Source organism: Saccostrea cucullata, unplaced genomic scaffold (genome assembly GCF_032062105.1).
Source record: "Saccostrea cucullata isolate Sc308-1 unplaced genomic scaffold, CSIRO_AGI_Scuc_v1 ctg866, whole genome shotgun sequence".
NCBI classification, from domain to species: domain Eukaryota; kingdom Metazoa; phylum Mollusca; class Bivalvia; order Ostreida; family Ostreidae; genus Saccostrea; species Saccostrea cuccullata.
Window position 1 is genome coordinate 25,168 of NW_026941041.1, and position 12,234 is coordinate 37,401.

Consider the following 12,234-nt stretch of genomic DNA (forward strand, 5'->3'; position numbering starts at 1 on the left):
AGGCAAAAATGGATTCTGTAAACATGAAATATCAAAAATTGTAAATATATTCTCATCGTATTTCTTTTCGAAAATAAAAAAAAAATGTGGACTGAACTTTCTGAACACCCTTTAGAAAGTACGCTGTAAACGAGGACACACTTAATATATGTAGTTGATATTAGTTGTAGTTTCAAAATTTGTTTTTTTATTCTTATTTTCGTAGATGTACACACCACTAGGCACACGTATAGTTGCTTTACTTTACGGAGGGACGTTTATGACGGTCCAAATATTCCCATCCCTCCGTGATGTTGGTAAAACAAAGGGATTATGTGGTACCCTCACTAATGATTGTAAAGACGACTTCCTCAAATCGGATGGAACACATTTTACAAACGGAGATACAGCAAGAGAATGTAACACACTTGGATTGACAGATTATAGCTTTCAGCCGGATGAATTTTCTTTTTCATGGAGGTAGAGAAGAATTTTATAATGATTTTAAAACTATGAACTTTTTTCATTTAATAAATAAACATCAGGCTAGATGAATTGAACAATTTATATATAAATGAATTTATCGTTTGGTTCTTACATGTCCCTTTTCTCGTTTGCTGTGTTTGTTTCCTTCAGAGTCGATGAAGGAAATAATCTTTTCAAGGAGGAGCCTACTTTTGATGGAAATCACTGGGGAGCCAACAAGCAATTATGTATTTGTCGAAAAGACACTAACAATGTTGACGGCGATGAGTACATAGATTGTTCGTCAAGTTCAATTGTTACTTGCAACAGAGAAGAGGAAGTGAAAACTCCTCAGACATGCAGCTCATTTTTAAAAAAGACGTGGTCAGCTCCCATCATACGAAGATCAAGATCAAAAAGATCTCCGTATATTACAGTATTTATTTCCGTTTTTTTTTTTCGTTTTAAAAATTCAACAAAGTAACATTGATAGCATTTTTTAAAAACTGAAATAGGATAGGAGAGTTTAATTAATGCTTGAAAGACATAATTTAAATATATTAAGAGGAAATGCAGGTTCACAACGTTTTTATATTTTATGCAAAGTATTCCTTGAAAATATTAAAACAATTAATTAGATGCAATTACAAGTAGAACTTAAATTTCTTTAAATTTGAAATATATCCTTTTCATAAAATAGAATTGGAAATAAAATAATGGAATAATTTTGTTTTTGTTTCTCTTTTTGACTTAAAATCAAAGCAATAATTTTTGTAAATAGTTTGAAAGCTTTAAATTTCTTATTAATGAATAATCGACTCTTCAACACTATCACAACTAATTTTAAAACACTGCCATTTCCACAAATTAGAAAAATATTCTAATGCAATTGTTTTGTAAAACACGTTTTAATTGGCTAATGCGCTGATGTTTGAAGCAGTAAAATGAGCATTAACGTAAATGAAAACTTTTCATTATGACGTCATAATAGAGCGACGCAAAAACACAATGCTCCGTGACGTATTTTATGTAATGAAACGCAACAAAATAAGACGTAAACAACAAACAAAATGCATGGATTGCATTAGATTGGGAATAACTAATCTTCTAATTTGGTTTTTGCGACCGTTAATGCTGATTTAACGGTCGCAAACATTCGTTTTACCGGCTCCACTGACGCACCACCGGTAAAACTCAGTTTGCGATCGTTAAATCAGCATTAACGGTCTCAAATACCAAATTAGAAGATAGTTATTCCCTAATTAATTCTATAAATCTAGTTTTCCTATTCAAAGTTCACTTCTTATATATTTTATATCTTAATAAAATTAGAGACAAAATAACAGGAGCATACTAGACCTATTGATGCTTTGTATTTTTCAGTCACAGGAACTTGATAAATCAGTAGCATGGACTGAAGCTGAGGCAATTGAACAATGCAGATTGTTTATGGATAAATCAGCATCTTTCAAATTGTGCAAAGATGTTCCAAACGTTGACCCTACCATAGCGATTAACACTTGTGTTCTAGATATCTTGGTAAGTCTTCCTCAAATTTTTAATACTCTGTATATTGGAGAAACATTTCTAAAGAGCAGGAGCCACTTTACGTCTTATTTGGCCCTGAGAATTTCTGAAAAATCAAAACCGCTCAGTTTAGGTTGCAAATACAGTTTTTATCACTTGGGGTGTTGGTGACCACGTATCTACTAATGGTGACGTAATTTTTCATCTAGTCAATGCATTATGACGTCATAAAATGCGTCATTTTCCTCATATCCTGTACATTCCTTTGAAAATGACTTAAAGTTGAAGCATTTTTAGGTCACCTGAGTAAACTCAGGTGACCTATTGCTATCAGTTTTCGTCCGTCGTCGTGCGTCGTCCATCGTCCGTCGTCCGTCGTGCCTTAACATTTGAGCATTTTCAGCTTCTTCTCTGCAACCACTGAACCAATTTCAACCAAATTTGGCACAAAGCATCTATGAGTAAAGGGGAACAAAAATTGTGAATTTCATGATCCCTGCCCCCCTGGGGCCTGAGGGGTGGGGCCAAAACCACTAAAATTAATGCAATCTTTAAAAATCTTCTTCTTTACTCCTGGACATCAAGCAGTCAAACTGTTTGCATGATTATAATCAGCAAAGAGTCTTCTACAAAAATTGTGAAATTCATGGCCCTGGGGTCAGGGGTTCTAGTGCTAGGGTGGGGCTAAATAAGTAGTTACATGTAGTGAAAATGCATTATTTCTTTGAAAATCTTCTTCTCTGCTCCTGGGTATTAAATAAACCAACTAAGTACATAGTTATGATGAACAAGAGTGCCTCTACCAAATTTATTAATTTTATGGCCCCAGGGTCAGAGTTCTGGTGTTAGGGCGGGGCTCTATTCATTATATAGTGAAAATACATGAATTCTTTGAAAATCTTCTTCTCTGCTCCTGGGTATTTAATAAACTAACTAAGTACATAGTTATGATGAGCAAGAGTGCCTCTACCAAAATTGTTAATTTTATGGCCCCAGGGTCAGGGGTTCTTGTTTTAGGGTGGTGCTCTAATGATTATATAGTGAAATGCATGAATTCTTTGAATATCTTATCCTTTGTTCCTGGTTAATATACTAATGATCTAATTACATATTTAAGGCCAGGATTTATTTTATTTTCAGTTTTAAGAAACTCCACTCAAGGTTTTGAATTTTCAGGAAAAATTTTTTTAAAAAAATTCTTTCCGATGTCAAATATGAGTCGGGATCGAGATTTCAAATTAACGAACTCGCACTTCCGGTTTTAAGATGAAACAGACATGAAACAGCGGGTAAATAAAGCTAGATCTGAGAAGATAGCTTGGTTTAGTGTAAAATTCATCGATACGAGTGCCATTCAAAACGTTTCACCCGTTTGACGACTTTGCTGCACAATGACATGCTGGTGAGATAATTATGTATTCGTTTCAAAAGTATCTGTCTGTAAATTATTTTCCTCCCCCAGGTTTTAAACTGCCCGTGGTAGCTCTTGCATATTGCCAGCGACATTGTTACAGTTTAGGTCTCTGTTATAGCTTACAGTCTAAGCATCATTCTTCAGAAACGGGTTGCTAATGCATCAGATGTAATGAGTAAAACTATGGGAGAAGTTAAGTCCATTTGAGGAAGAAATAAGCAATAACCTGAAGAAATAAAAAAAAAATTCAACTATTAAAAGGCGGCAAGAATATACATATACAGGCATGTAGTATCATTTGTATCAGCCCGAAAAATTATTTTACACTTAATTGAAAAAATGTTCACCCTACTTCCCAATACTCCCTGTCTGTTTTATGATAGGAATTATAATTTTAGGCATCAAGTAAATTTTAGAACAATGTCTACACATTCACTTAACACATATTTAAAAAATGAAGATGTATTGAAAGACTTTTAAAGAATAGATTTTTAAAAATATATTTTGACCAACATCACAAAATTTATATAACTGGCCCAAACTGGCAGATGATGAAATAAGCAATTAAATGTTCTACTTTCCTTTTTGTAAGCATTATGTGTCCAGTGGTAAGGAGCCTTTTAGAATAGCATAAAAAAGAATGTACAAATGTTCATAATTGATTTATCAATTTTTTTTTTTATTTCCTTCTCCTTCGGGACTTTTTTATTCTCATGTTCATAACTAAACCTGAACATAAAAAAATGCTGTCCATATAATGAAGAAAGGGGTCTCTTTCAAAATAGATAATTTCAGGGCCGCTGGGTCAGGGGTACCAGGGGGGTACTTTGACTAAAAATAAATTAATGCTTTGAAATCTGCCCTTTGATAAGCAATGGTGCCTCCTTCAAAATTTTGTGAATTTCATGGCTTTTGGATTAAAACACGAACCAAATACAATCGCTGGAAAGTTGGGCCTCTTGTTTTCAATATTTCTTATAGAGCATAACCTCTGATCCAAAATATAAAAATACATAATGCTCTGTTTCTGAAGATAATAAAGCAAGTTTATTTTTTAGATCATGGGCTGTGCTCATATTTTACATTTGTAATTCTTTGCTGAAGGTAGTCAAATACGTATGTTTTCTGCAAATTTCAAGAACATTGCAATTTCTCCAACCTGTTTTTTTTTCTAATATCTGTATTCTCAAAACGATATTTTATAACAGAATATGAAAGCACCAAGTGTCTACTTCATTTTGAAATATGACATGGGAAAGAGGGTGATAGTTAATTAATTGATATAAGTACAGGGCCATTTTATGCATAAGATGGCTCTTGCTCTTTTGATAATTTATTTTTGGTTAAAGTCATATTTTTCTAGTGATCAAAATACAATTCCAGATTATGTATATTTACTTTAAAAAAAACTATACTTATCAGCTAATTTTCTCATCCATATTTTCCTTGCTTTAGACAATCATTTACTTTTCATTTTAAATGCAAATTCTTTTGTATTTAAAGCTTACAAACTCTACTCAGTGGATGATAAATGCAAGAGAGGGCATCAAGGGTAAATGCTTAGCGGAAGTTAGAGTAAACGCGACACTGCAAAATGAAACCGAAAGTGGAGGAGCTTCCATCGCTGAAATAGTAAAAAATGCCAGCTGCATTAATGATTGTCTTGAAAGGGGACGTTGTGAGAATGGTATTTTTATAGAATTGCTTCATATTATTTTTGTTAAATTTATGTTCTAAGATGCAGGCATAGTTACAGAAGCGTATAAGTGCCACTTGGACACTTTATTTTTCTTTATTTCTACACTTTTGCCTGTAAAATTTACACTTTAATCTGTAAAATATACACTTTAATCTGTAAAATCACACTTAAATCTGTAATTTTTTCACTTTAAAGTGTAATTTTTACTTTTTTAAACTTTAAAGTGTAATTTTAAGCTCACCTGAACCGAAGTGAGCTTTTTAGATCACATTTTCTCCGTCGTCCGTCCATCCGTCTGTCTGTCTGTTTAGCTGTCCGTCTGTAAACTTTTCACATTTTCGACTTCTTCTCAAGAAGCACTGGACCAATTTTGACCAAACTCGGTACAAAGCATTCTTGAGTAAAGGAAAATTAAAATCGTCAAAATAAAATACCAAGTCCCCTCACAAGGGGAGATAATCAAGAAAAGACGAAAATAGGATTGGGTCATTAAAATTCCTCTTCTCAAGAAGCACTTCTCCAGAAAACCTGAAGCTTATGTGGAAGCAGCCTGGGGAAGTTTAAATTCTAAATTGTTTAAATCATGGCCCCGAGGGTAAGGCAGGGCCACAATGGGGAATCAAAGTTTTACATAGAAATTATATTGGAAAATCTTTGAAAATGTTCAAAGAAATATATAAATGTAGGACAAATCTTTAAAAATCTTCTTCTCAGAACCACTGGGTCAGAAAAGCTGAAACTTATGTGGAAGCATCCTGGAGAAGTGTAGATTCTAAGTTATTCAAATCATTACCCCAGGGGTAGGGCGGGGCCACAATACGGAATCAGAGTTTTATATAGAAAAATATTGGAAAAACTTTAAAAATCTTCTCAAGAACCATTTGGCCAGAAAAGCTGAAACTTATGTGGAAGCATCCTAGTGTAGTGTAGATTCTAAATTGTTCAAATTATGACCCATGGGGTTGGGCGGGGCCACTATGGGGAATCAAAGTTTAATATAGAATTATAAAGGAAAAATCTTTAAAAAGCTTCTTCTCAAAAACCACTGGACCAGAAAAGCTGAAACTTATGTGGAACATCCTGGGGTAGTGTAGATTCTAAATTGTTCTTCTAATGACCTCTAGGGGTAGGGCGGGACCGCAATGGGGAATCAAAGTTTTACAATGGGGAATCAGAGCATCCTATGGTAGTGTAGATTTTAAATTGTCTACATTTTGATCAGGGGGGTAGGGTGGGGTCACAAGGGGGAAATCTGGTAAAGAACGGAATTGTCAAAGTTTCTCAGTGAGCAATGTGGCCCATGGGCCTCTTGTTATACTTTAATCTGTAAAATTTTCACTTTAATCTGTAAAATTTACAACCACAATTGTTTGCATATACATGTACATTTATATAATATATATGATAAAAAAGGATAGGCGATTTATTCATTGGCCTAATAATCCCCAGCACAATATCGGGAATCTGCTTTCAATCCAATGTATTTCCTTTGTTGTACGATAGTGCGACAAACAGTAAAAATATATATATCAAAGACTTTTTCTTCTTATTTTCAGTTCAGATTTATATTGCAAGTTTATATGATCATGATGATATAAAGTACAACATGAAAATTACGATTATTTCTGAACGTAGCAATAAAGAAACGTCATTAGGTCAAATGATATAAATTTCTTTGCTGTTCCAAAATTAATGTAAGTCATTATAATTAACGTCATCAAAGTATTTATATATTAAAAATTCATAATTGATTCTCCTAAAAATATATTGGAAATATTTAATATTCCAAAGTGACTTGCCTATTTAAAAATGTGAAATTTGCTTGAAAACAATTCATGGTGTCAATAGGAAGTTGTATTTGTGACGACGGTTATGGCGGAGGTGATTGTGGAATAGACTTATCCATTCCACCGATCATTTATGGTATGATTGACAGCGGATTGTGTGACCAAAGTTTGGTACCATGCACGGAAGCATATATTGAAGGGGACGGGTTTACCAGTGAAGGACGTCCAAACTGCAGAATCAAGAAATTTCAAGTATTTACTTTTTTATATGAAAGCTGCTCTTCACATATATTTTTATAAACCGCCAAAAACAATATCTTTTGTGTATTTCAGATTAGTCTTATCGGGTCATTGCAAATAGAAAACCAGTCTGTAGACCGAAAAGGAGATCCTAGCACTTTAATGACAATGTTCTGTCCTATTAGTAGTAGTACGGCCAAAGTTAAACAATCGGTCCAAGAGCCACCGTTTATTACTGGATATAGAATATCAGTCAGTAATGATGGTTTAAATTTTGGGGAAGAAGAGGACATGTTCATTTTTAACTCAACATACCAAGACTTTACGGTTGTGGACGGGAAATATCAGTTTTCTCTCAAGGTAAATGAGATCATGAGGTTTATTGATCTTTTATTTACAGCTTAAGGATATCCGATCTTCTGCAAGGAAGGATAACTCCAAAAGTTAATGATTAATTTGAAATGCATCAAAATGAAGCTTGAAAAGGATTTTTTTTTCATGCAACAATTTTCATTTTATTCAACTTTATAAGATTCAAGGTTTTTGAAAGTCTTAGAAAAGGTCTTATAAAAGTTGAAATTTGTACTTTATAAAAGGAAAAAAATAATAAAGTTGGAAAAAAATTATAAAGTTTTAGAGAAATAAGATTTTCTTGAATCCAGCTTAAGATACCAATGCTTATTAGCATGACATGACAAAATGTGATTGTGGTTCTTGCAATATTTTTAGCTCACCTGAGCTAAAGGCTCAAGTGAGCTTTTCTGATCAAAATTTGTCCGTTGTCTGTCGTTTTCGTCGTCGTCGTCGAAATCATCCTCAGGTAGTGTACATTAAAGTTTGTTCAAATCATGACCCCCGGGGGTAAGGTGGGGCCAAAATGGCCGATCAAAATTTTACATAGGAATACATGTATATAGGAATTTTTTTTGAAAATCTTCTTCTCAAGAACCACTGGACCAGGAAAGATGAAACTCATGTGGAATAATCCTCAGGTAGTGTACATTCAAGTTTGTTCATAAGATCAAATCACGACCCCAGGGGTATAGGGTGGGGCCAAAATGGCCGATCAAAATTTTACATAGGAATACATAGGGAAAATCTTTAAAAATCTTCTTCTCAAGAACCACTGGGCCAGGAAAGATGAAACTCACTTGGAATCATACTCAGGTAGTGTAAATTCATATTTGTTCAAATCATGACCCCCGGGGTAAGGTGGGGACAAAAATGGTTGATCAAACTTTTACATAGGAATATATAGGAAAAATCTTTAAAAATCTTCTTCCCATAAACCACTGGACCGGGAAAGATGAAACTTATGTGGAATTATCCTCGGGTAGCGTAGATTCAATTTTGTTTAAATCATGACCCCTGGGGGTAAGGTGGGGCCAAAATGGCCTATCAAAGTTTTACATAGGAATATTAAGGAAAATCATTAAAAATCATCTTCTGAAGAACCACTGGGCCAGGAAAGATGAAACTCATGTGGAATAATCCTCAGGTAGTGTACATTCAAGTTTGTTCAAATCACGACCCCCGGGGGTAGGTGGGGCCAAAATAACTGATCAAAGTTTTACATAGGAATATATAGGGAAAATCTTTTAAAATCTTCTCCTCAAGAACCATTGGGCCAGGAAAGATGACACTCATGTGGAATCATTCTCAGGTAGTGTAGATGTAGTGTAGATTCAAGTTTGTTCAAATCATGACCCCGGGGGTAGGGTGGGGCAAAAATGGCCGGTCAAAGTTTTACATAGGGATATATTGGAAAAATCTTTAAAAATCTTCTTCTCAAGAACCACTGGGCCAGGAAAGATGAAACTTATGTGGGATCATCCTCAGGTAGTGTAGATTCAAGTTTGTTCAAATCATAACCCCCTGGGAGGTTAAAATTTAACACCCCCCCCCCCTCAATAAACTTTCAGTTCTGATCTGAAATGTGATTTTCCTAGCCAATTGTTCAGTTGAGCGATGTGGCCCCTGGGCCTCTATTAATGATAGTTATGGCTTTCTATACTATGTAAAAGTATAGAATGCATGACGGAAATAGAGGACAAAATATATCAAATAAGTATAAAATCATAACAATTTCTCTGAATGCCTGGATACCTATCGTTTTTTAACTTAAAATATATTTGTTGAGGAATTTGCACTTAAAAGAATGCATTGCTGATATTCCAATTAGCTTTTTCTGCAAAAATATTAATGATTTGATAATTTTCCCTATATAATATGATTTAATTTGATTTTTTTTTATTTTAAAGAAATACTGTGGATACATTTTCATAACTTCGTGGATTCAGAGTATTTTTTAATAAAAAATTAATCAAGCCTGTCCTGTATTATGGTATAAATTATTTCATAAAACTTTACTGCACTTAATATATTGTGTACTTAATTGGTCTGTCCGTCAAATTGCAGTGATTCAAAAAACATTTAAATTTAGCCATCTTAATTAAAACTCAGATTTCATTATTGTGATGATCTAGATAGAATTTCTGTCATATCTGGTGAAAAAAAAGTACGTGTAAGATATCTCACTTTGTTTTATAGTTTTTCTTGTCTAAACACCTGTTTAAGTATTTTAAAGAAAAAAAGTCAAGAAAAAGGGGACCTTTGACGTGGATAACCGTTGGACTATGTTTTCAGTTGCCCTTGATGGAATAAGATTACTAATGATAAGTGTGGAACTAAAAATGAAGGAATTAATTGTCATATGAATTTTTTTTTTTCATAGTCAGGATTTTGCTTTATCGACGGTGATCCATATCTTGAAGGAACAGTGTCTTCCTTTGACGTTTGTCGAGTGTGTTTACCTGGAAAATCCTTAACGGAGTGGTCAAGCAGAGCTGATCCAGGTAATTAACAGATATAAATGGATTTTTACTCTACTACTCGTCTACTATATCACACGTCAAAGAAAATTGTAAGTGGTGATGCTTTGAAAATTTAATTTTTAAATGTATGTGTGCATGTACTGAGTATTTTTTTTTTGAGTACTTTTAACAAACCTGAGCCAAAGGCTCAAGTGAGTTTTTCTGATCACCTTTTGTCCGTAGTCCGTCAGTGCGTCCGTCCGTACGTTACCTTCTCACATTTTTGACTTCATTTCAGAACAACTGGGCCAATTCTAACCAAGTTTGGTACGAAGCATCATTGGGTAGAGGCGGGTTTTAAATTATAAAAATGAAGGGCCAATTCCCCGTACAAGGGGAGATAATCAAGAAAAGACAAAAATAGGGTGGAACTTAAAAAATGTTCTTTCCAAAAACCATTGGACCAGGAAATATGAAACTTATGTGGTAGCACCCTGGGAATTCTAAATTGTTAAAATCATGACCCCCTAGGCGGGGCCACAATAGGGAATCCGTTTTACATAGATATATATATATATATATATATATATATATATATATATATATATATATATATATATATATATATATATATATATATATATAAAAGCTTTAAAAATCTTCTTCTCAAAAACCTCCGGGCTAGAGGAGCTGACACTTATATATGTATGAAAATATCCTGAGGTAGTGTTTTACTTAATTTTCAATTGTTAAAATCATGACCCCGGGGGATAGGTCGGAGCCACAATAGGGAATCCATGTTTTACATAGAAATGTATAAAGAAAATCATTTAAAACCTTCTTTTCAAAAACCACTGGGTCATGAAAGCTGAAACTTATGTGGAAGGATCCTGGGGTAGTGTAGATTCTAAAGTATTAAAATCATAACAGGGTAGGGGGCCAAAATAAGTATAAAAAGAGGGAAAATCTGGTAAAGAACTGCATCAACCAAATTACTAAGGTGTGCGATGTGGCCCATGGGCCTCTTGTTCGAAACTACTTTTCGACATTAAACTACTTTATGTGGTGATTTTGCACGTAAGGAAGCTACAATTTTCCTTATAAATTATGAAAATAATTAAACGTGGATGTTCCCGAGATATTTAGGTCACAGGAACATTTCGAGTCGAAAATGAATAACAGTTAAAAACATGATTTCAGAATGTAGAGTTGTGTTAAAATCAGAAACAACTTCCGGTTTGGGTACCGGTGCTATTACTGGGATTGTAATTGGCGGAGCTGTTGCTATTATTTTGGTTTCCGGTCTAATACTTTGGAAATACAAAAGTGCAAGGTAAAGTATCAAATACATGTATTAAATGTATATATATATTAATGAATTTCATCCTATCTTTAGACTATTAAAATTGTCAGTGATCTTTGATACATTTCAGACCAAAACGTTTTAACTCCAAAGTTAGTATGCACGGTTTGGATAATGAAACAGCTGTTACAATGCAACGAGACGCATAGGAGTATGAACATATATTCTCATTTGAAGTAAAAATCTCTGCTAAAGATTTATGAGTGCTACAAGAATGACTTGATGCAGCAGACAAAAATAAATAAATATATATATATATATATTAGATATATTGTTTATTTGAAATTCGAATGCACTTTTATTATTCCATATTCAGAATACTAGATGATTATACAAAATGTAGATGTATTATTGAAAAAAAAATAATTTCATACAAAAATAAAGAAATAATAAAATATATTCTTAAATGTGTTGATCTAGCTTTCTAGAAAGTCATTTTTCATTACAGTGCAAGAATATTGAAACTCGAAAACAAAATTATTTTCTTGTTTTTGTTCTCCTTCCTATAACTAGTCTTGCTAGACACGTCAAAACTGATAATGTCAATAAAGTTGAAAATATTACGATCTTAACGCAGTTATTTTGAGAGGTCCTACATCCAAAACCATTACATTATTATTAAAAAGGAAAAATTGATATTACAGGAATTACAAGCTCATATCCCTTATATAGAAAGGAAGTGAGAAAAATAAATAAGAAGCTTAATGTTAATTGCACAAATAGAGAATTAAGAGGCGAAGAAAATATAGAATCTACAATAATTACAAGAGAAAGAAAACAGATTTTGAAAATTTGAGAAAAGAAAAGCTGCAAGATCATGTTTTAAGGTCAGGAGCCAGATGGGGTGAAGATTGAGAAATTTGTAAACAAGAATCTCGTAATTATTTAAAGGTTAAAATTTTAAAGCCGCTTTCAAAAATACCTGGTCTGAGTAGCCCTGTCATTCA

General features: G+C 33.4%; 1 protein-coding gene across 1 annotated transcript; it reads left to right on the forward strand.

Annotated features, from left to right (window-relative positions):
• Positions 1-259: 259 nt before the first annotated feature.
• Positions 260-11,558, forward strand: LOC134256999 (von Willebrand factor D and EGF domain-containing protein-like). Its single transcript, XM_062739660.1, has 9 exons — positions 260-459; positions 616-880; positions 1,828-1,983; positions 4,889-5,072; positions 6,933-7,123; positions 7,205-7,471; positions 9,846-9,966; positions 11,125-11,257; positions 11,358-11,558. Exons 1-9 carry the CDS (start codon positions 260-262, stop codon positions 11,434-11,436), a joined length of 1,596 nt encoding a protein of 531 aa, XP_062595644.1. The 3' UTR covers positions 11,437-11,558.
• Positions 11,559-12,234: the final 676 nt, after the last annotated feature.